Source organism: Schistocerca cancellata, chromosome 1, assembly GCF_023864275.1.
Source record: "Schistocerca cancellata isolate TAMUIC-IGC-003103 chromosome 1, iqSchCanc2.1, whole genome shotgun sequence".
Lineage (NCBI taxonomy): Eukaryota > Metazoa > Arthropoda > Insecta > Orthoptera > Acrididae > Schistocerca > Schistocerca cancellata.
In genome coordinates this window covers 1,126,343,258-1,126,369,138 of record NC_064626.1, presented here as the reverse complement: position 1 = coordinate 1,126,369,138, position 25,881 = coordinate 1,126,343,258, and the positions used below count along the sequence as shown (strand labels likewise).

Sequence of the window (25,881 nt, the reverse complement as noted above, 5' to 3'; positions counted from 1 at the left end):
TTTCCTGGTCATCTCTCAGTATGAATACTGATGTGATATTTCAATTGTCCCCTTGAATTACATGGTCAAAACAAAGATCAGTCTGGGCAATCTTGGGAAAATGTTTTGACTGGGACAGCCAATGTAAACCCATCTGTACTACAGGCAAAGGGAAACCAACCATTCTGCTCACTTAGGTGTTAATGATGTATCCGACTTGGAAGTGAATCATTACACAAGTGTTGGACCTTGATCTCAACTTAACAATAACTGAAGGTGATGCAGTCTCTCAGCCACATGATTAACCCAAACAATGGATGCCTGTATGTAACATCTATTTGGAACAGTTCACTGTCTTTTAGCCTTGACCCTATAGACCAGTGATCACCGAACTGTGGCCCAAATCAAGTATTTGTGTTGCTCACAGTTCTCTGCTGCATTTTATAATATGTAATATGCATCTAGCAACTAACAGCCAAATCCAGAACGATCAACTAACATTAAGAGCTTCTTAAGAGTGTAGTTCTCCTTCTTAGTAACAAACTAAACAGTAATATTTTAAGATGTGCTTAATTGTCATTGACATTGGTGAATTTGGAGGTGAGCTAAGTAAAGTTGGCTGCTTACCTCACTGGCAACTGTGGCCACTGTGGGGTTAGAGCAGGGTTCCCAATCCGTGTTCCACCTAACACTAGTAATCCACCTGATGCGAGTAAGTGCTCAGTGAAAAACTACTAATAATATGCTTCTTTTTGTGTGACTTTTGACAATACCATTTTAATGGTTGTAAATTTCATAACCAACTACTGTTGGCATCAGAAAATGTCATGTGCACATGATTACTAACACCAGAAACTCCAGGTTGGAATATCAACAATGTAAGGAAAAGATAGACTGCTGGTTACCGTAACAATGACACTTCAAGCCACAGACAGGATCAATTAAAAGACCCTTTGCGTGATGTGTGCTTGCCTGTGTGAATGAATATGTGTGTGATTCTTTTTCTTTTTCTGGCAAAGGCTGTAGACAAAAGCATATGTAAGTTTCTTGTAATTGTGCCTGTCTGCAACTTAATCTGTCATCTTACAGTAAGTGGCATTCTATCTTTTCCTTACATTGTTTATTACTGGGGGCCGTTTGCCCCCTCCCCTCCCCCTCTCCCCCTGCCCCACCGCCACCCCCATCACCTACATGAAATTACAAACTACCTGGGTGCTCTGTAGTGTAACTGAAATATATTTTAGATTTAAGCTATTGATATACTGAGAGCATTATCAGCTATCGCCCATCCCTACTTCAGTGAAGACCAACTTCTGTCAATTGCTGGCTGTTCTTGAGCTCAGTTGTTTTGTTAATCAGTTCATGCTGTGTGCTGTTATGACCATTTTTAATTACAGGCAAGTTTGTAACAAGAAAGAAGATGGAAATCGAGTTTGATTCATCTACTAGTGTTATGATAAGTTAAACACATATGTATGCACTACTACAACAGCCTAATTACTTATCTACATCTGTTTAATGTTAGCACTGGAGTCATTATTTGGAGACAGATAGAACATTGGTGTTGCAATATCTCAGTATTTCACACGGCAGTGGAGCAGTAAACATCACCACAAACAAAATTAAATTAAAATCAATGCATAAAATTACACTCGGATATGCCTGTGTCACCCAAAAATCACATTAATCAACAAAAATAGTGCCCAAACATTGACAGTTACATTTCTTTCAAACTATTGCTCAAAATTAAACAATGAAAATCCAGGATGGAATGTAATAATACCAGAGAAGGAAAGTTTCTACTCACCATATAGCAGAGCCACTATATGGTGAGTAGCAACTTTCCTTCTCTGGGATTGCTCAAAATTCTATCATTAGTAGCAAAATGGCAAAAATATTGCCCAACTCGGTCATCTAGTTTTATGAAAACCAGTTGCAATACAGAAGGATGGGGTGGAGGTTTGTCAGGACAGTACGCACTATTATGCACAATGGCATTGTATTATGCACTAAAGGCAGGGAAAAGTGATTAATATGCAGAATTTAAGTGTAAAATATGTCATAAGTATTTAAAAAAATCAAAGTTTTCAATACACATGAATGTAGTTCCTATAAGGTGAAAATATGCAAACATGCACGAGAAAACCCTGAGGCTGCCTGTTGCAGTGATACGGTATGAATGGTACCGATTTGTTTAAAATGACCGAAATTCTATGCAATCCACATGTATAGCTGCACCCGTTAGTACGTCATGTCCAGGATTCATGGAGGTGTTCGTGAACCTTATTATATAACACTGAACTGGCATTACAAGAGCAAAGAAGCAGTACATTATATAAGAATTATAATTCATTTGACAATACAGTGAAATTATCACATTGCAAAATAATGGAGTTTTTCATTGTCCATTTGCATATTTTTTACATGCTTTTGAGAGTAATGTTATACTTTTGAAGAAAAGCTTATCTTGTATTGTATTGTATTTGCATTTGTCTCATAACATACATTTTAGAGATCATCTGCTTGTATTGTAGAGGAGATATTCCAGTTCTTGGTTTACGATATATGTTGTTGCTGTTGTGGTCTTCAGTCCTGAGACTGGTTTGATGCAGCTCTCCATGCTACCGTATCCTGTGCAAGTTTCTTCATCTCCCAGTACCTACTGCAACCTACATCCTTCTGAATCTGCTTAGTGTATTCATCTCTTGGTCTCCCTCTATGATTTTTACCCTCCACGCTGCCCTCCAATGCTAAATTTGTGATCCTTGATGCCTCAGAACATGTCCTACTAACTGGTCCCTTCTTCTCGTCAAGTTGTGCCACAAACTTCTCTTCCCCCCAATTCTATTCAATACATCCTCATTAGTTATGTGCTCTACCCATCTAATCTTCAGAATTCTTCTGTAGCACCACATTTCGAAAGCTTCTATTCTCTTCCTGTCCAAACTATTTATCGTCCATGTTTCACTTCCATACATGGCTACACTCCATACAAATACTTTCAGAAACGACTTCCTGACACTTAAATCTATACTCGATGTTAACAAATTTCTCTTCTTCAGAAACGCTTTCTTTCTCATTGCCAGTCTACATTTTATATCTTCTCTACTTCGACTATCATCAGTTATTTTGCTCCCCAAATAGCAAAACTCCTTTACTACTTCAAGTGTCTCACTTCCTAATCTAATTCCCTCAGCATCACCAGACTTAATTCGACTACATTCCATTATCCTCATTTTGCTTTTGTTGATGTTCATCTTATATCCTCCTTTCAAGACAATGACCATTCCGTTCAACTGCTCTTAAGTCCTTTGCTGTCTCTGACAGAATTACAATGTCATCGGCGAACCTCAAAGTTTTTATTTCTTCTCCATGGATTTTAATACCTACTCCGAATTTTTCTTTTGTTCCCTTTACTGCTTGCTCAATATACAGATTGAATAACATTGGGAAGAGGCTACAACCCTGTCTCACTCCCTTCCTAACCACTGCTTCCCTTTCATGTCCCTCGACTCTTATAACTGCCATCTGGTTTCTGTACAAATTGTAAATAGCCTTTTGCTCCCTGTATTTTACCCCTGACACATTTAGAATTCGGAAGAGAGTATTCCAGCTTTCTTTAAGTCTACAAATGCTAGAAACGTAGGTTTACCTTTCCTTAATCTTTCTTCTAAGATAAGTTGTAAGGTCAGTATTGCCTCACGGGTTCCAATATTTCTACGGAATCCGAACTGATCTTCCCCGAGGTCGGCTTGTACCAGTTTTTCCATTCATCTGTAAAGAATTCATGTTAGTATTTTGCAGGTGTGACTTATTAAACTGATAGTTCGGTAATTTTCACATCTGCCAACAGCTGCTTTCTTTGGGATTGGAATTATTATATTCTTCTTGAAGTCTGAGGGTACTTTGCCTGTCTCATACATCTTGCTCACCAGATGGTAGAGTTTTGTCAGTACTGGCTCTCCCAAGACCGTCAGTAATTCTAATTGAATTTTGTCTACTCCTGGGGCCTTGTTTCGGCTCAGGTCTTCCAGTGCTCTGTCAAACTCTTCACACGGTACCGTATCTCCCGTTTCATCTTCATCTACATTCTCTTCCATTTCTATAGTATTGTCCTCAAGTACATTGCCCTTGTATAGACCCTCTATATACTCCTTCCATCTTTCTGCTTTAAGATATATATAGTTACATAATTTTTTAACACTAATTTTACTACCACAGGTTTATGTTGAACGCATTATTAAACTATTTTCTCATGATGTACGGTACTTAGTGCCTAAATTTTCAGACATTATTTTATACATACAATATTCTACACAACACTATGATATTAAATACTCATATTGTTCAAATGATCATCTTATTGTTCATAAATTTCTCAGTTGAATAGCAGCATTTTTCACATCATTGAACCTATGTCCACACCCAGTACATCTCTGATCTTGAGTTTGTTGTAGACTTTCATTCCCATTTACTTGGGTGTCTGTTGGTACAGTTTTAGGCAATGTGTTGGAAACATGAAGTTTTCTTTGTGTCTAGAATTGTATGTATATTTGAAGTGGTTTTCTTCTGTTACCTTAGGATTAGTGTGAACAAAGGTGGTAATCTCAAACATGTAAAATGCAAGAATAGGTAATATTTTTTAAGTTCTTGAAGACTGTGTGACTGGATTTTCCTGGAGAGCCAGCACACATTCTTGTAATGATTCTTTCCTGATGTAGTGGGATTTGTTATGTGTGACTTGAATTCCCCCCAAAAATTAAATCATATCTTGTTATGGATTTAAAGTAACTGTGATACACTGCCTCCTGCTGTTTATGTCTGTTACACCAGATAGCATGTCCATTGCTAAAGCAAGGGTGTTTCATTTTGTGGCTAAATAATCTATATGTGCTTGCCAGCTTCAATGTTTGTCCAACTTTAGTTGCAAGAATTTGATGGACTGAGCTTCTATCATAACTTGACTTTTATGTGTGACACTGAGTTTTGATTGTTTGGTTTTAAGCTGAGTAAACAGGATCTTTGAAACCATGAATCCAAATTGTTTAATGTGTTTATTAAAGTATCTGGAATTTTCATAACGTTTTGTTTTTCAATAAGTACTGAAGTATCATCAGCTGGTTAGGCACTGATATTGATATGTAAATCATTTATGTAAAGGAGAAACAAGATTGGCCCTAAGATTGAGCCTTGAGGGACTCCTTGTGAAATTGTATCCCACTGAGATGCATAATTTACAGTATTAGATGTGATTACCCTTTGCTTCCTGTCTGTCAGGTAAGACCTAAGACATTGTAGATCATTTTGTCTGATGCTGTACCTGTCTAGTTTATGGAGCAGCATGGAGCGATTCACTGAATCAAATGCCTTTGTGAGGTCACAGAATTTTCCTGCCACTTTATTGCTTTTGTCCAGTGATGGGCTGATTTTTTTCAATGAATTCATTTTCCCTTTTTGGAACCCATATTGGTTTTTGAGATTACCATCAATTTTTTGTGACAAAATTTCTTATCTGATTGCAGCTATTTTTTTAAATACTTTGGATAACACTGGGAGGATAGAGATAGGATGTTAATATTCCATATCCTCCCTTGATCCTTTTCTGTGTTGTGGTTTAGCCTCTCCATACTTAAGTATATCAGGAAAATTGGCTTGCTGCTCACGTGACTGTTTATTAATGATAGAGAGGATGCAATTTTAACATAGACAAATTTATTTACTTTAGGGGGTAGTTGATCCCACAGTGCAGAATTTTTGTGTTTTAAGGACATAATAGCATTTTTTTACAACTTCGGTTGAGACTTTACTAAATGTTACAAGGGAGTCACTATTCTGATCCAGGCCAAAGAGAGTACACTGTTTTGATAAGTAACCACATCAACATTAGAGTTTGATACATTTATGAGAAATTTATTAAAGCATTGAGATGTTTGAACAGGATTCAAAATATTGTTTTGTTTAATTTTTGAAATTTACTGGCGTTTAACTGCTGTAGCTAATTTGGATATAATAAAAGACCATACTGCCTGACTTATTATTGTCCTAAAATAAACTTATCATTTGACATTCTTTTGGCAGTTTTGACAACACTTTTAAATACAACTTTGTAATGTTTCACATAGCTAATAAAGTCACGTACTCCAGCTCTTTATGTAGCTCTCGTTTTCTAGCATTAGCCATTTTTTTAATCCTGGAGTAATCCTGTTTAGTTTACTTTTAGCTTTTTGGTGCCAGATCCTTGATGGGAATGATTCACTGAATCATCATCTCCTCAGCCTTTTCCCACATCATGTGGGGTTAACACTTTCGCTGCGGCTGACGCTTATAAGCGTCACGAGAAGCCACGAACCAGTGCGGCTGACGCTTATAAGCGTCCCCGCTCACTGTCTAGTTACTCAGTCTAGTTGCAGCATCTAAGCTAGCATCAAAACACGTAAACTTTTGTTTTGTGTGGTCAGTTATCGAATGTATATTGTTCGTAATGGCGGTTAATGGACCTTCTAATGTGAAAAGGAGCAGGAAAAGTGTTTCGCTTACTAATTTCTACACATTTGGGCGTCCTCTGGGTGTCTATGATAAATGTAGACAGCTAATTCTCTCACATCAGGAGCAAATATGCTACTAAATTGACGACCACTATCAGAGTCAATATTAAAAATGCACATTTGAAGTAAATATAATTTCAAATGAATCCAGTATCATTTTTCCTTTTTTTCCTTCATAAGAATATGTGTTTTGGAATCCAAATTGTATTTTTTGTTACATTATCAACAAATCATGAACATTTGAACGACGCCTATGACCCCTACAGGTGTCAGATAGGAAAGAGACTTTAAAACATGACCACAATGCAGTTGAAGCTTATTTGAAGTAATGCATGTAAGGTATCATCATTGTGTCAGTATAGAACATGATCCTACAGATCTTACAAGGCTTTGACGTCAGCCTGTAGCTGAGGTATGCTTAGAAGCATCGGCTCCGAGCGGTACCTGCCGTTTCATAGTGTTACTGGCCCACACTCGAGCGTTACCAGCCTGCACTCACAATTGCCGGGCCGCACCGGAGAGTTGCACACCTGCATCGATGCCGCAGCAAAAGTGTTAATGTTGCTTTGCTGGATCCTCCTCTTCCATAAATGCCTATCCAGTGCTGCTTCTCTGAGCCACCCTTTCTCTGGTAGGTCCCTTGCTACCTTGTCTTTCCATCTCAGTTTCAGTCTTCTTCTTCTCCTTCTCCTTGATCCTTCAATTTCTAGGTCTTCAACTCTTCTCCCCACGTATTACTCCCCTCTTCTCTGCACATGTCCATACCATCTCAGCCTACTTTCTTGGATCTTCTTCCTTATGGGCCCTACTTTCACTGTTCCCCTGATGTACTCATTCCTTAGTCTATCCTTTTGCGTCACCCCACTCATCCACCTTAACATTCTCATTTCTGCCACTTCCATCTTTTTCTCTTGGGCTTTTGTAATTTGCTAAGTTTCTGTACAACACAGCATCGCAGACCTCACCACAGACTTGTAAAGCTTTCCTTTCATTCTGCAGCTAACCTTATCACACAGTACTCTGCTCAGTTTCCTCCAGTTCATTCATCCACTATTTATCCTGTGCTGTAATTTGGCCTCCAGTCCTCCGTCACTTTGCATGAAAGAACCTAGATATTTAAATTCACTAAACACCTCTGAAAAATTATTTGGAGTTTATTAAAGTTCTCAGTACTTGACATACTATTATATATGGGCCATTTTACTGCATCTATCGTGTCACAGGACAGGTTCAAGTTATTTTCACAAAAGTTTCTTTTCCTAAAACCATTCTTAAAATTTGGTTTAGGGGTTCATGGCAGTTGAATGAACAATGCATAATGGTCAGAAATTCCTAAGCCCAAATAAAACTTGTTTTTGCTGTCAAACAATTTGTTAAGATATTGTCAATGTAAGTAGCTGAATGAGCATTTTTTTTCTAGCGATTTCACAAAAATTTAGTTTAAAACCAGAGTTGTGAATTAAGTCAATAAATTGTTTTGAGTTATGGTCATGACATCACATTTACATTACAATCAGCAGCTACGATAATATTTTTCTTCCTTTCTTTAAGTTTTTTTGAGAAGACACTGGATTTTGTACAAGAAAGTTTTAGTAGTTGTACTTCCTGGAATTCTGTAAATTGCTATGAATATTGTGTTCATTTCTCTTAGTTCAACCCAACACCTTTCAAAAAGAGTACCTGTATTTAAGTTATCAAAATCTGTCTGTGGTTCATATGTTACGCAGGCATCGAGAAGACTTCATGACCCTCCATGGTATCTCTCTTCTAGAAAAGCTGCTTTTACGTTCAAATGATCCAGTTTATTCAAGATTTTTATACAGTCACTACTTAACCACTCATTTAAACAGATAAGTTCAATATTTTTGCTTTCATTGAGGATAATGTGCAGCTCTTCAATTTTGGTACTACCTGCCTTCAAACTATTTATATTCCAACAAGTATTTTTTTCACTATTTATCTGCCTATGCATAACTCCTCAGATTTCTTGTCTCAGTTTTTTCGTCATACCAGTTTCTACTAAAAAAAATCTTTCAGATGGCATGGTGGTGAAATTCTTTTGTTAAAGGGACAAGTGGCTGCTATTACTTCTGCCAGAGCTGCTGATAATGATTCTGGGGTAGCTGCTGTCACTGGTGAATGTGACTCTGCTGCTGTTACCAATGGCAGTTGTGGTTCTGCTGTTGATTGGGATTGGGATTGGGATTTTTTCTGTTGTTGTTGCTGCTGCTGCTGCTGCTGCTGCTGCTTCTTTTGATAATAGTTTGCTTCAATGTATGCTGCCTTCACTGCCACTGGTGATTTTTTTTTTTTGTGTTTTTTTTTTTTTTTTTTGGGGGGGGGGGGGGGGGGGGAGGTGGCATAGAGTATACATGTCTCTTGCTTTATATATTTTTCGGTTCTGCCTGTATGTACAGGCTAATCTACTACTCTAGGGTTTTCTTAAATAGTTTGAATGATAAACGAGGAAGGTTTGTGCAGATTAATTTGTACATATTTCGTGTAATGATGGGTTACTGTCCAACAACCTGTGAAAATGATGCCATTGCCCTCTGGTAGAACTATCTGGAACAGCAGCTCTATGCAATGCGACAGGGCTCTATTGGACCTGACGGAGCGCGATGCTGATCACTGTTCACATGTCAGTACAACAAATGACGCCGAGCTTTTGGATGCATATTCTTTTAGGACACCTCGAAATGTTACATAAGTGTGTATCCGTGAGTCTCTTCAACAAGGAAACACCAATGATCTTGACGCCTTAAAAATAGAGTATGGAATGGGATCCAGAAATTTCCTGCCAATGACTCCTGATGATTTTGTAAGACTTCTGCAGTTGGTTGGGACACATTTCGAGAAAAGACAACAGTTTGAACAGGCAATTTCTGCTGTCGCCCATGCTCTAACAAAAGTAAATCTCAGAAATTTCCTTCACTCGAATTCCTTCCTCTATTGGATATGTCTTGAGTACAACAAAGTATTAAAGCAGCAAGAACTGATTTCAGTTCTTTTTCTATTGGTATTTACAAGCTCTGAGATCCCCTGTAACTGGTAAATCACATTTTTCTTATTTCTACAGATGCAAAAGCCTACAGTCTTATTTGCACATTCGAGGTTCCAACTGCTCTCTAGCATCATGAAAGTGTGTGTAATATTGGTGAGCCTTTGTTATAAAAGCAATATTCTTCTTTCCAAAACTGGTTTGGAGGAAAAAAAAGTACAAAATGTAAAAGCCCTCCATTCAACTTGGGTTAGCATAGTAGCCAAGAGTACCATTCTAGCCAAGTTTCTTTGAAACGACATTTTTAGTCTTTTTATCATACATGTCCTTTGAAATCATGAGAAATTTGGATCACACAAGTTTGTTGGCAACTGATACTTGACTGTCTGGCAGTGAATGGTTTATGGATTTGCCTAAATCAAAACTGGTTAACTGCTACTGAATGTAGCTCCCTTGGCTTGTTGACAAAAACTTAAGTTAATGAGTTGGCATCATCTCACTCAGTAATGTCAAGACTAGCGACACCAGAAGATTTAATACTAATGCTGCAAGAACATTGTGGCAATGACACTTCTGATGACTGGTAATGTCAGAGATACTTCGACAGATGACGTGAAGCTAACTTGTATTGTTGATAAACTTGTAGTAGCAGTGGGATGCAATTCCAAAGGTACTGGACCTGCAACTTTTAATGAGTCGTGCAGATTCACTTTCTGTTGAAAGCACTTCCTCATATCAATCTCTGAAATAAGTATAACGGAACTTAACTTCAGACTAAAGTAATAGTCAGATGATCTCTAACCTCAGGATGTAAACGGCCTTAAGAATTGTGTGTCTATCAGGAACAATAATGTGTTATTTATAATGGTCCACTCACCTGAGAAACTAAATACTTAGAGCCAATTCAACGAAACAGTAAAACTGAGCACCGCTACAGAATAACCATAATACTTTAATACTTACACTTTTCATTGATTTATTTACAATAATTTAAAAGTTATTTGCACTGAGTGAATACACGAAACTAAGTCCAGATCAGACGTTGGGAACTATAGCCCTATAATGGAAAGGCTGTTTTGCCAAACAATGAACGCACGCATTGTGTTGCTGCAGGGCCTTGGAAATGGCAGGGGAAAAGGAAAGACTCAAGCGTGCTGCATCTGCGCACACTTTCTCACTGGACCACACTTTAGAACATGAACTCAAAAAAAATGAAGTGTATAAATAATGCTACATAAAAATATTTTGCATTTAGCCACCTGTAGGTAATACCAGCTTTTAAATCAATTTCTTACAGGAAAAAACCTGATTACAGTATATTTATTTACTTTCACTGAAAACTAGGAGGTAGAGGGGGTCGGGGGGGAAGGGGGGGCACTGCCCCCACCCTTGCCCTTGGGTATGGGTGCCGATGTGTAAAACAGATCTTCAAGATGTCATCCATTTTCTGCTCACTGAAAAGTTGAGTGACAACAGCTGGCACATAACTCATTTCATAATCATTATTGCAGATAAGCATCACATTTCAACAAGAACGTCTCTGCAATGCAACCTATGCTCGAACCATTGTAAAGTTTAAATGAGTTCTTGGTCAGTGAAGCAGCAAACTGGACTCCCTAAATAATGTTCTGTCATATGAAATGTAGTTACCATGTACTCAATATCTCATTCTGTATGTCAGTAAGTAGTACACTATACTAATGCAAATTTGTTCTGTGTTATTACACACACAGACTAATTTGTTCTTGTATTGTAATGCCTGTATAATCTTAAACTTTGAACAGTGGTGCTGCCTATCCAGTCTTCACTGGCAAATGATGGAGCTATGGTAGCTTTCATGAAACCAATCCAGCTCGTATGTGTAGCACAATTGTCTCGTCGGCAGACAACGAAACTCAGTCATTTCACTGCTTATATATAACACTAGCTTAGCGGCCGCTGCTTCCCTCATGTAAACTGTATGGTGTACAAGATTTTTGTTTTATTTTATCAACTTTTTATTTATGATGTTTGCAAGTTGCAATACATACTAAATGTTTCATATCAATTAAGGCCCAAGATGCATGGTCGTTTCAGAGTGCACTTCTGACCAAAATGTGATACTTGTAGCAGGAGTCCAGGGTTGCATTTTGCTTGCTTCTGGTGAAATTTCCATCGAAACTTGCATCCCCTAATACATATTTCTTTCTATCTAATTGGTGAGTGAAACACCAATTTTCATATGTTTAGCTTTAAACAAATTTTAATATAGCAAAACTTTTCTTAATAATGTTAAACCCCTATTTCACCCCTTTATGGATAGAATTTCCAAAAACAATGAAACATTTTATTCCAGAATGAGATTTTTACTCTGCAGTGGAGTGTATGCTGATATGAAACTTCCTGACTGATTAAAACTGTTTGCTGGACCGACACTCTAACTCAGGACTTTGCCTTTCGCGGGCAAGTGCTCTATCAACTGAGCTACCCAAGCACGACTCACGACCCATCATCACAGCTTCAATTCTGACAGTACTTCACAGAAGCTCTTCTGCAAAACTTGCAACTGTGTAGCTCAGTTGGTAGAGAACTTGCCCGTGAAAGGCAAAGGTCCCGCATTCGAGTCTCTGTCTGGCACACAGTTTTAATCTGTCAGCAAGTTTCAGATATTTTATTATTTCTAGCCCAGAAGTCAAATACCATTTTTCATAGATGTAGCTTTAAAAATGCTTCATTAGTTCTTTAATAATGATTTATCTTCAAAAAATTTTTCACCCATTGCTTTACTCCCTTAATGGTTGAATCTGCAAAAATGCTGAAACCATTTTTTTACTTCTGAGTGAGAAATCGGATACCAATTTTTGTTGGTCTAGCTTCAAAACTGTCTTAATAGTGACATTTTCAACATTCTTGATCACAAAGGGAAATATTCATTTTTTTAAGGGACAGTAAAATTCAACTGAAAAATCTAAACATCAAGTAATTACTTTTGCAAATATTGAAAATGAAGCCAAAGCATCTTACCTGTATTTTACTTAATGGTGAACCTTATTCTATTGGAGAAAAAAAATTAGTAGCCATAGACTATCAATGACTGCAATCCAGATTGTTTAAAACTGTGATGAAATGGATAGCAAACACATTGCACTTTTACTACATAAGGAAGTGAGATGGCTATCCAGATGGAAAGTGCTATTGGGGCTTCATGAATTTCATAGTGAGTTACTGTGGTGCTTTAATACACAAAACTTATGTTCAACATTTAATAGAGTTTTTAAGAAAGCCTTTATGGCTGATAAAACTTGGCATAACTGGAAGGTATTTTTACAAAGTGCAGCAAGTTAACTTGTCACTGCAAGGGAAGAGTCTTACTATATGAAATTGCATCTTTTGACTGAAAATAGAAATTTTGGATTCCTTCAGTCCAACGAAACAATTGCTTTCGCACTTTACATGAAAGTTTGGCTGAAAATTTTGAAATAAATGAAGTATCTAAGCTATTTAAATAACACTTCCATGTTTTGGTGAAAGCTCTTCTGCAATATTTTTCTAACATTAGTGAGGACAATTCCTGGTGTCAATGTCAATTTGCTGCTAAACCAGCAGGCTTCTAAGCAAGAGACTGATGGACTGAGGAACAAAGTGAATTAAAGAAGGCCTAATTCAAAGCAAAAGAATGAAGATCAACTATTTTGTAATTTCTGGGCAGATTTATAAGAATAATTTAAGTTTATCAAACAAGTAGTTATTGTTTTAGCTCCAGTCATCATTACACATTTGTCTGAACCAAGAATTTATTAATATGCTGCAATTAAAAAGTTCAGGAACAGGCTTAACGCTGCATCAGTTATTACGAGAGTAATGCAGGAAAGAAATGCCTCTGAATCATTATTCTGTTTTCAGTATCAGTTGAGGTTTTACATGCATTTCATCACATACAGGAAGGTGTAATTCGACGAATGACCAATACTGACTTCACATAACAAAGGTTTATGTTGTGTGTTTTATGAGACTGGTACATTTGCAGCCCAAGGTACTGCCCACAATGCCAATATTGGCTCTTTAGCAGAAATGTTTTCCAACTCACCGTGCATGATACGGCAGTAAAATACACTCCTGGAAATGGAAAAAAGAACACATTGACACCGGTGTGTCAGACCCACCATACTTGCTCCGGACACTGCGAGAGGGCTGTACAAGCAATGATCACACGCACGGCACAGCGGACACACCAGGAACCGCGGTGTTGGCCGTCGAATGGCGCTAGCTGCGCAGCATTTGTGCACCGCCGCCGTCAGTGTCAGCCAGTTTGCCGTGGCATACGGAGCTCCATCGCAGTCTGTAACACTGGTAGCATGCCGCGACAGCGTGGACGTGAACCGTATGTGCAGTTGACGGACTTTGAGCGAGGGCGTATAGTGGGCATGCGGGAGGCCGGGTGGACGTACCACCGAATTTCTCAACACGTGGGGCGTGAGGTCTCCACAGTACATCGATGTTGTCGCCAGTGGTCGGCGGAAGGTGCACGTGCCCGTCGACCTGGGACCGGACCGCAGCGACGCACGGATGCACACCAAGACCGTAGGATCCTACGCAGTGCCGTAGGGGACCGCACCGCCACTTCCCAGCATATTAGGGACACACTTGCTCCTGGGGTATCGGCGAGGACCATTCGCAACCGTCTCCATGAAGCTGGGCTACGGTCCCGCACACCGTTAGGCCGTCTTCCGCTCACGCCCCAACATCGTGCAGCCCGCCTCCAGTGGTGTCGCGACAGGCGTGAATGGAGGGACGAATGGAGACGTGTCGTCTTCAGCGATGAGAGTCACTTCTGCCTTGGTGCCAATGATGGTCGTATGCGTGTTTGGCGCCGTGCAGGTGAGCGCCACAATCAGGACTGCATACGACCGAGGCACACAGGGCCAACACCCGGCATCATGGTGTGGGGAGCGATCTCCTACACTGGCCGTACACCACTGGTGATCATCGAGGGGACACTGAATAGTGCACGGTACATCCAAACCGTCATCGAACCCATCGTTCTACCATTCCTAGACCGGCAAGGGAACTTGCTGTTCCAACAAGACAATGCACGTCCGCAAGTATCCCATGCCACCCAACGTGCTCTAGAAGGTGTAAGTCAACTACCCTGGCCAGCAAGATCTCCGGATCTGTCCCCCATTGAGCATGTTTGGGACTGGATGAAGCGTCGTCTCACGCGGTCTGCACGTCCAGCACGTCCAGCACGAACGCTGGTCCAACTGAGGCGCCAGGTGGAAATGGCATGGCAAGCCGTTCCACAGGACTACATCCAGCATCTCTACGATCGTCTCCATGGGAGAATAGCAGCCTGCATTGCTGCTAAAGGTGGATATACACTGTACTAGTGCCGACATTGTGCATGCTCTGTTGCCTGTGTCTATGTGCCTGTGGTTCTGTCAGTGTGATCATGTGATGTATCTGACCCCAGGAATGTGTCAATAAAGTTTCCCCTTCCTGGGACAATGAATTCACGGTGTTCTTATTTCAATTTCCAGGAGTGTATCATACCATGTTGTCTGCACAGAACTTTCAGTATGTTTTGAAGAATTGTGTAACTTTTTGTTATATTTTCATCTTCTCCACTGAAACTGATTCATGGACTATGACTATCAGTATCCTATAATGCATTTTGTACTGAATGAGTTGGGGAAGTGATTAAAGCATTTGCATTCAAGACAAAGTGAATTTTAATTTTATTTTGGCCATGCAAATTTTATATTTTCTGTGTTTCTCCTAATGCAGTGAAGTGAAATATTGGTATGGTTTCTTAAAGGAGACAGCTGATTTCAATCATCTTTTCATATCTGACTTACCTTGTGCTTTAAACTAACTTACCTTTTTTTCATTGCCTAACATGGAGGAGCAGTTCCCGCCAAGCCCTTGATATGCATTCAATGTTTCTGAATAAACAACATCAATGAAAGGTCATTGTTGGGGAAAAAAATGTTACGCTAACAAACTCCCATCTCTCCCCTTACTTTACAAAATGCACAATGAAGAGTATAGCTAACAGTAATTGATAATCACAGCAGTCATCAAATGAGCTCTTAATTATTCAGTAATTTTTGCCCTACATATTCTCTGAACAAGTTGCTTTAGCACTGAAGTCTCTTACCTGTCTAAGTACGTTGGAAACATGGGCATCACATTAATCACTTTTGTATTGTATCATTAATTCCTTTCCAGAATGAGATTTTCACTCTGCAGCAGTGTGCGTTGATATGAAACTTCCTGGCAAATTAAAACTTTGTGCCGGACCGAGACACACACACTCGGGACCTTTGCCTTCCGTGGGAAAGTGCTCTACCAGTTGAGTTACCCAAGCACGACTCTCACCCCGTCCTCACAGCATCACTTCTGCCAGTACCTCATCTCCTACCTTCCAAACTTTTCAGAAGCTCTCCTGCAAACATAGCACTCCTGAAGGATATTGCGGAGACATGGCTTAGCCACAGCCTGGGCTGCCAGTAAGTTTCATATCAGCGCACACTCCACTGCAGAGTGAAAATCTCATTCTGGAAACATCACCCAGGCTGTAGCTAAGCCATGTCTCAGCAATATCCTTTCTTTCAGGAGTGCTAGTTCTGCTAGGTTTGCAGGAGAGCTTCTGTAAAGTTTGGAAGGTAGGATATGAGGTACTGGCAGAAGTAATGCTGTGAGGACGAGGTGTGAGTCTTGCTTGAGTCACTCAGCTGGTAGAGCACTTGGCCACGGAAGGCAAAGGTCCCGAGTTAGAGTCTCGGTCCGGCACACAGTTTTAATCTGCCAGGAAGTTTCATTAATTCCTTTCCTTGCAACATTGCCTACCTCACTTCTGTGTGTTGCAGTACTTCATTTGGTTTCATATGTGTGTGTGTGTGTGTGTGTGTGTGTGTGTGTGTGTGTGTGTGTGTGTGTCTTACCCTCATTGATTCTTAGAATTTCACTTTAGTGTAAATGACAGATAAAAAGGAGAACCTCAATCTGGAATTCTCTCCTGCATGTCGTCAAAAACTAATTCTTTTTCTGGAGCTGTAAGAATCTAGACTTCTCATATTTCAGATATAAACTAAACGATAAGTTATTTATTACCATAAAGTTAAACTAATGAATTTTAGTCAGTTTTAAGAGGAGAGACTTCATTAAACCAGTTATTAGCTGTACCATTATGCTGTCTAACTGGTAATATCATTCCTTCAACATTAGTCTTTTATTGCTTGCTTTGTAAGGCCCTTCAGGCTCTACTCTAATAAATTTACAAGTTTCTGGTACGAAAGTTTCCAGTCAATTAAAGCAATTTTTTTATCGCATACTTTGGAGATACAGAAAAATTTTATACAAATTTGCACCAGTTAATGCTAACATTATCTCCAAATGAGCAGTATGTTTTACAGTTGGTTACAAAATGTTCAGTAAAATTTCCAATTGCTGTAAGGCAATTGGTTTTCTTTCTCATGAGTCTTATGGCAGCCAACATTAGAACATAAAGAAGAAGACTAAGAAGGGGGGAAAAAAAAGGAAAAAAAAAAACTGTAGTCCTATGGTCATTTATGTACTTCAATTTCAAAGCATTTCAAATCCCTTATTTCAGAGACAATTTTGCTTTGCTTTATAATAATTTGCTATATAATAATTTGACAAAGGGCTTTAATTAGCTAAGTCAGCTTTGCACCTCTTGCACAAATGAAATGCGTTTTTACTGTGTCAATATACTAATTTGTCCAAGAGACTATCACCCCAACACTTTTCCATCTACAAGGTGACCTAAATTATCTGAAAATATTGTCGTATTTTTTAGTTGCACTCTTCACACATTGAACCCATGTAAGCAGGTTGTGTCTGACCTCCCATTTCATGAAGTCTCCGATGATTTACTACCATAGTAAAGATTCTATCACTTTACCGCAGTCACAGAACACTGCTGCATATTCTACATCACAAACACAGAAAATAAAAATCTGTAAGTTATTCTGATTAACCTGTGTTCCAGAATCACATTTAGAAAGGTCACTGGCATCGGCTGATACATCACATCAGAAAAATCTTGGGGAATCAAGAGTCTATAATGTTGAACATGCAGTCAGTTTCAAAAGTGTTATAAAGAAACTCATTAGGAGGAATTTCTTGTTTACCAAGAGATTCCAATTCACATTTATGATGATTAATACATATTACAAAATAATAAAATTACACTCTTTTACAAAATGTACATGCAAAAGTGAAGAAATGTTCTAACTCTCCCGTTGTAATGTAGTATTTCGTCGTGATGAAGATCTGAAACTGGGTATTCATTATAATGAAAGCCTATTTAAGCAAAATGAAAAATTTATTTTGCCTTTGAATGAATGGAAACAAGAACTTTTAAAACTTTTTTCATTTAACAGTTCATCTGATACATTTCTTTGGTACACATTCAGAGATTTACCACAAAAAAGCATAGTAAACTGCACACAGTGCAAGACAGCCTCACTCTTGGCAACTACAACTAATAATGAACACGCAGATCATGAGAAGTTCGAAATTTTTACGAAACATGTTGCTTACACTATATTATCTTCATGGTCCCCCAATCAAAGCCACAAGAGCCCTCTTGTAATCACCAGAAGTGTCACTCTGTAATAAAGAAGATTAACGTCCATGTCAGCAGCTATTCAAAAATTAAGTGAAAAATCACTCAATTCTGTAAATTACAAATACAATGAAATCTGGAAATCCATAACACCAAATATTTTTCATAGAACTAGTTTGTAACCAAGTTGTTGGCTGCCTCCAATAGTTTGAGACAAAAAAAAAATGTTTAAACAATACAGAAATCATACCTTCACTGCACTTTCCAGTGTTTTATCATAAATTCTCTCATATTCTTTCTTTATGGTTCCCAGATCAATTTCACTACGAGAGACAATAATTCTTATCAATGTTTTATCGTCCGTGCCTGCTCCAGCAAGAGCATTGTGCAAGCGTTTTGCAAAATATGCAGCAGGATTTTGCACGCATTCCACTAGAAAGTCAGGATCCAAAATTAGTTACAAAACATAATCAAGTTACACATTTGACAAAATATAATATCATAAATTACCTAAAGCCATCATAGCAAGCAGCAATTCTCCTGAAAGCTCAGACTCCAGAGCCTGTTCAATTGTGCGGCCGGAAACGTTTTTGTACTCTTCAAATATTAGCCGTAGTTGGGCAAAGCTCTCATGGGCCATAATCCGATTGAAGACCTCTTCATCTGTCCCAAGCTTTAACTCTCCTACATCAAGGGAAAAAAGTATTTTAACAGTTGCCATTACTTTTACCGCTTTGATCATGTTTTGTTTTCCTAGGAACTTATTTTTACTTATGTTAGCAAGTAGTGGAAGAATCCATTAGAAGAACAGTTCAATTTGACATACATCACCATTGCACTTATTACACGTATGGCAACTTTATGCTCAGTCAAAATATTGTTTGGTGTGTGTGTGTGTGTGTGTGTGTGTGTGTGTGTGTGTGTGTGTGTGTGAGTGAGTGAGTGAGTGAGTGAGTGAGAGAGAGTTTTAATACATTAATTTCATTACTGCCCGTGTGATACTGATGTTGCACACCATTTTTCTCCGCCAACAGCAGCTTCGTTACTTTTTATTAGTCTTTTACTTCATGTTTCAATAGAATTGTCTACAACACAAACTAACAAAAGACGATCTATAGGAAATGCATTTTGTTGGGCATCTGCTGTCTGACTACATGACACAATGAGAAATTGTGAAGGTAATGACACACACTCAAACTACGTAAGAGGTAGAGGAAGTAGTACTTATGGACGTTGGTATTTTGTTACGCTAATTCAACTGATACACGATTACAAAATTTTGTAACTGTAGTAGATTACTGTTTGTATTGCTTTCAGGAGACCACCAGAGTGCAGTCATTTGCAAAACACAATCATATCATATCATATCCATCATCATCATCATCATCAGGTGATACCTGTAGGACGAACATCTTTGCTGCATCATGACTCCTTGCGGCAGGATGTCCACCAGAGTGACATGGCATGTTGCACCATTAAGCATATATCTAGCTTGCAACTTCTGAAGGAACACACACAATTTAATGTGGCACTGCTTACTGGACTGACACGACAATGTCACATATGGCATGCCATGCCACTGTCAGATGAATGTGGAGCACTCCATGTTCTATGTGCCACATCTGTATTGGTCCAACTTTATGAACATTGACGATTTCGTTTCACGACTGTGTGAGAGGGGAAAGTAAGATAGTTATTCAACTCTTTAAACAACTTCACACCCAGTTAATTAGCAGTATATATGTGGCACATTAGCTGTGTGACAAAATTCTTAGAAATTCCTATGTTTACACACTTGTTGACATTTTGCATCATGCTTTTCCTGATACCATCTAGCAAACAGACAAACTCACTTTAAATTACATAATCTTATAATGTGTAACTATCAACAAGACAGATCAAATAATGACAAAAACTTGAAATGATATGATTTCTGAAGTCTTCCCAGCATGATTGATTGATTGATTGATTGATTCCGGGAAACTTGTCTAATATACTCATTGTTGGTATAAAGATAAACAATGAAATTGTTAATAACTTAGATAAACATGTTGAACACACAAAATGAACAACCAATGGGAAGGAAGGAAGACTAGCATTTAATGCTCTGTTGACAATGAGGTCACTAGAATGGAGCAGAAGCTCTGTTTCAAGGAGGGGGAAGGAACATCCATCATTTGCCTAGAGTGATTTGTAGGGAAATTATTTGTACTCTCAAATGTGAGTTCACTGTGCTACTTCACTTGGTGATAAGAATGCACTTCTTGTGGCAGCACAAATTTTAATTTCTTCCACAGTGTGACTAAAGATACTTTTCCCATGTTTGTTTTCTGAACTGGCAAAATAGCACTGATTCCTTTGCACTGCCACATAATCAACTTTGACAATTATGTTATTCACACAAACAGTTTTACCAGTGGAAAAGCAAAAACTACTGTTGGTGGCTATAGCAAAGAGGACAACACTCAGGATGCAGCCTTGAGGCCCCCTGTTCTCCTATATAAAGGTGTCTGACAAGGCTGAACCAACACATACCGTGAAAACTGTCTTTAAAAATTCCTGAGGGAAATGATGGGGCAGGCAGTCTCAGAAGCCCCATGTTTATAGAGAACAGGGGACACAAATCCTCCAGCACGTTTTAGGTTTCTTCAAATCAAAAACATGGCCAGTGTCTGGTATTTCCACAGAAAACTGTTTATGATAAGGGTTGACAAAGTGACAGGATGGTCAACTGCAGAACAGTATGCATGAAATCCAAGTTTTGCAGTGGTTAGTAGACTGGGAGACTTGTCACCATACCAGCTAGCCATGTATCTTACATTCCATCACTTTACAAACACAGCTTGTAGCTGGTGAGAGAAATGGGGTGGTAGCTGGAAGGAAGATGTTTGCCCTTACCAGGCTTGGGGATGGGTATGACAGGCTTTATGCCAGCATCTGGGAAACATGTAATTTGCCCAAATGCAATTGTATGTATGAAGGAGAAAGTGCTTGTCCGCAAGAGAAATATCTGATCATCATCTAGCCCTGGGGCAAAAGAGGGGGATGAAGTGACAGGATGTCACGCTCCTTCATAATAAAGACGCACTGAAGCATACACATTTATGAGGGAAGGATATCACCTGAGCTGCCTCCACTCATTTCTGAGGGAAGAAGACAGAATGGAGCTCAAAATCTCCACAAAATAGCTGCCCAAGGCATTGGAGATAGCAATAGGGTCCACAAAGACATCTGCTATGACCAGGTTGGAAATCTGGGAATGAACCTTTGTACCAGATAGCTGATGGACATTTCCTCACATGACAAGAGGAAGTGAAACTGTTGAAAGAACTAGTAAAGAAAATCCAGCTAGATTTTTGCTATCCCAAAGAATATCACACTGCACATGCAAATGTTTATAACAAATACTGTTCACCATCATAAGATCACAAAAACGCACAGAGCACGTCTCTGTGTGAATAATGTCCTGGCATGCCTCAGTCCACCACAGGGCCAGGACATAGCACATTGAAGGAAAAAATGTGAGATATAGAACATCCTGCAGCAGTAAGGATTACGTTCATAAGGTACTCTATCGTAACAAATGGGGAAACAATGTATATTGAAGGTCACCAGGGAGGAGTAAAGCCTCCAGTCAGCCTTAGAAAGCTGTCAACTGGGTAGAAGTCAGCAAGTGGACAGTGCACACTTGAGTTGGGTCAGAGACAACAGTACAGTTGAGACAACAGGTGAGCTGGGCAGTTCAGAATGAGAGGTCCAAATGGGAATCAATGTGCATGGAGTCTGAAAGGAATGTGGATGCTCCACTGTTAAGACAGACGAGGTTGAGTTGACTGAGAAAGTCAGCCAAGAGGGAACATCTGGCAGGTTCTTTAAGAGCTATTTACTGACATAGGGGTTTATACAGCTGTTAGCTGTTTAGCCAGCTGGTATGAGGGTGTAAAAAATGTTGCTTACAGTAAGTCAGAGTTGCCTTTAGGCCTTTGGAAGTGCGGCAACAAGTAGGGGAAGGTTTTGGTGATTTCTCTTGGCATCAACTGGTATAGAAGCACTATGATCTTCATGTAAGTTTTACATTTTGCAATTTTACTTTGACAGTGGAAATAGTGAAAGCACTATTTCTGCTCTTTCCGTTTTCAGGACCTTTGTATTCGGTGAAACAGTTTTGGTGAGTGCACAGTAAATTTCTCCCCTGCATCAGCACTGGGGAGGGTGGAAATTACTTGTTCTACACTGCTGATGAAATCTGCAACATTTATAGCAGTAGATGCGGGTCAAAATTGGGTCTCTTTCCTAGAGCTGGTATCACCATGTTGTTGATACCAGCTTGTCGATTTATGATGATGTATCACTGCTCTGTTGAAATATGAGTGACTAACAGTTTGATCAACATAATGGCTTCACTCTCAGTGAGAGAATCTGCTCAGCCAACTGAAAAGTCACAATATCAGTCGAGAACTAGTTTTGCACCAGATGGAAATGCCAGAAAGCAATAAGGAGTGGAGTGTGAACCCAGTATTCAGCCATAATGTCCCCTGATCACTCCAACTCATAAGGTTTGTTGCCATATAGTGAGGAAAGAGGGGGGGGAGTGACAAGAGTACCAAGGAGTTGTGATGCAACAAAGACTTTCATTGTACATGTATCTCTGAAGATGACAGCAAAGTATGTTGTCTCTCTCCTGCCCCCCCCCCCCCCCCCCCACACACACACACACACACACACACACACACACACAGAGAGACATAGAGACATAGAGAGAGAGATGATACTGCTATTCACAAACACAGCATCACCACTGCCATGTGAACTGCAGGAAGATAGGTCCCTCTTCACAAGATAAAGAGCTGCATGGGAGACTAGTAAAACTAAGCCAAAAACACTATTAGTACACCAATTAAAATAAATACTGAAATAAGTGAGAAATAACTTTAGTGTCTTGCTTGAAAGCCACCATAAACATAACCTAAAGTGACAAAAGTCATGGGACACTACCTAATATTGTATTGGACCTCCTTTGCTTAGCACAGTGCCGCAACTCAACAAGGTATGGACTGAACAAGTCTTAAGTTTCCTGCAGAAATATTGAGCCATGCTGCCTCTATAGCCATCTCAAATTGCAAAAGTATTGCCGAGATGTTGTTCATGAAATGACCTCTCGATTATGTCACAAATGTTTGATGGGATTCATGTCAGGCAGTCTGGGTGGCCAAATCACTGAAGTTGTCCAGAATGTTCTTCAAAATAATTTCGAACACAGTGGCCTGGTGACATGGCATAGTGTCAGAGATAAAAATACCATCATTGTTTGGGAACATTAAGTCCATGAATGGCTGCAAGTGGTCTCCAAGAGGTTCAATTTGAGCAGAGGACCCAGTCCATTCTATCGAGACACAGTCGGCACCATTACGCAGCAACCACCAGCTTGCACACTGCCTTGTAGACAACTTTGGTCAATGGCTTCATGGAGTCTACAGCACACTAACCCTAGCATCAGCTCTTACCAGCTGCAATGTGGACTCATCTGACAAAGCCAGTTTTCCAGTAGCCCAACTGATATGGTCAAGAGCCCAGGAGAGGTGCTGCAGGCAATTTTGTGCTTTTAGCATAGACCTTACAGTCCGTCTTTTGCCACAGCCCATTAACGACATATCGCTGCACTGTCCTAAAGGATACATTTGTTGTGTCCCACTGCCTCTATTTTACAGTGTTGCTTGTCTGTTAGCACTGACAACTCTACAGAAACATCACTGCTCTGTAGTTAAGTGACGGCCATTGGCCAAGGTAATGCCTGAAATGGTATTCCCAAACAACTTCAGAAATAGAATGTCCCATGCATCTAGCTCTAAGTACCATTCTGCATTTGAAGTCTGAATTCCAGTCGTATGGCCATTGTCACATCTGAAACCTTTTCACATGAATCAATCAGGTACAAATAACAGCTCTGCCAATGCACTGCACTTTTATACTGTGTGTACGTGATACTACACCAATCTATGCATGTGCATATCACTACCTCATGACTTGTCACCTCAATGTAAGACTGACCAGTTATAGGATTGAGACAATCATTTTGATGATCATTCAAACTGTCACCAATGCATTTTCCTAAGTTTCTCTTGTTTCAGAAGAGGGAAGCCCCTTCCACATTTACTCACTACACACAAAAATTTGGGTATCTAGAATGTAATGTAAGTGGATTTTTCAGGGATAACCTGTAGTTCTAAGACTTTTAAATTATGAATACTTAACATATACTCAATTTACCATAATTTAAACTCATAAAAGTTTAAAGAAATATAAAGAAGGTTCTACCTGCAGCAACGAGTTGTTTAGCCATGGTAACTGCAAAATCCCTACTTGGTGGATAGCTCTCATCCCTTGTATCCTGAAATAAATTTTTGTTAACACAACAACCATGTCCAGTTCTTCGATGTATGTTGTGTCAGCATGGTTAAAGAGCTTGACAACTGCACCCCAGATTTCAAATTTGTTACTGAAGCAAACACTGTACACAGCCAGCTTTGTGCAAAAAGCAGTTACATGTTACTTGCTACAGATTAATTAGAAGTTTTACAATGGCCCATAGAGTTTGTATTATAATTATACATGCATTGTACCCCATCTGTTTTAAGGAAAAAAGTGTGTGTGGCTCCCATTTTCATCTAAGATTTTATTTTTACTTTCATCTTTCAGAACACTGAACCAATTATTAACGCCTTTTGGTTAGAATGAGTCAAGCAAGTATTCTGCTTTTAGCAGTCATTCTCCTGTCAGCCTAGACATTCTGAAAATTTCTGATAGTCCAGTTTTGTATGTCATGCTTCAAGTTATTGAGCCAAGCAATAAATGTTCAGAAATCCCATTCAGTTTGAATCCAACCATTTTACACTGATTCAGGAAAGTTTTTGCTGTGTTTGGACATCACATTACTTTCTACTGCTGTTGCATACCAATTTTTGCAAACATCCTAAGTCTCAGTCAAAGCATTCATAAATACAAATAGGTTTTAGAAAACAAATTAATGGGTAATTAACTCAAGAAGCTAAACCCAAACAGACTGACGAAATTTTTCTTACCTGCTTCGTAGAGTTGCTGAGCCTCATCTTTTGCCTTTTCAGGGTCAAGAGATTCATCATCACGCACTCCCTACATTGAAAGAAGTTTAAGAGTCACAAGCCTTTTCCCAAAGCCTTCATGCTTTATAATCAGTTTATTTGAAAGCAGGACTAAAGCAAGTGAAGCTATATACAATGCATATCATGCAAACAGTAGTAAACTGCATAGAACTTATGTTAATAGCTACACAGACAATAGACTTGCTACATACATAGAAAACAGAGGCAATTAACACTATACAACTGCAATAACTATTTGGTGATTAATGCATTTTTCCACTCATCTGACCTTGAAGTCATTAACACTTCATTCTTAAAACTGGTCCATTCTGAAGGAAAAGGACAAGATTCAGTAATATTAATGCACACAAATGCAATATGATTTTGTACATAAATGCAATTCACCTGCAATGAAGGTAAGATGTCAGTCATCAGCTGCACAAGATAAAGGCCCTGTATTTGTTCACTTTACTGGTTTCAACAGTTTAAATTTGACTTTTCACATATACTAAGTATAACTTGCAATTTGACAGACAGCTACTCATCACATGTATCTTCTTTTTTGCAATTTAACTATCCACTGATTCTGTAGAAAAGGAAATTACCATCTGATTCTTATTTTGATGTTGGCTTGTTGATTTGAGCCTATTTTACTTCTAAAGATGAAAA

The 25,881-nt window shown here is 39.0% G+C and overlaps 1 protein-coding gene across 3 annotated transcripts in view; it reads right to left on the bottom strand.

The window, feature by feature from the left end:
- Window positions 1–17,832: 17,832 nt before the first annotated feature.
- Window positions 17,833–25,881, bottom strand: part of LOC126092492 (annexin B10) — a 138,278-nt gene continuing 130,229 nt past the window's right edge. For 2 of the 3 annotated variants that reach the window (XM_049908112.1, XM_049908128.1), the window contains 4 exons: window positions 25,174–25,243; window positions 18,605–18,778; window positions 18,345–18,526; window positions 17,833–18,138 (listed from right to left, as the gene is read on the bottom strand). In XM_049908112.1, coding sequence (XP_049764069.1) covers window positions 18,082–18,138; window positions 18,345–18,526; window positions 18,605–18,778; window positions 25,174–25,243 — 483 coding nt within the window. In that variant the 3' untranslated portion in view covers window positions 17,833–18,081. Of the gene's footprint in view, window positions 18,139–18,344; window positions 18,527–18,604; window positions 18,779–24,409; window positions 24,483–25,173; window positions 25,244–25,881 lie in introns of all 3 variants that reach the window. The other variant, XM_049908120.1, reaches the window with a different exon arrangement.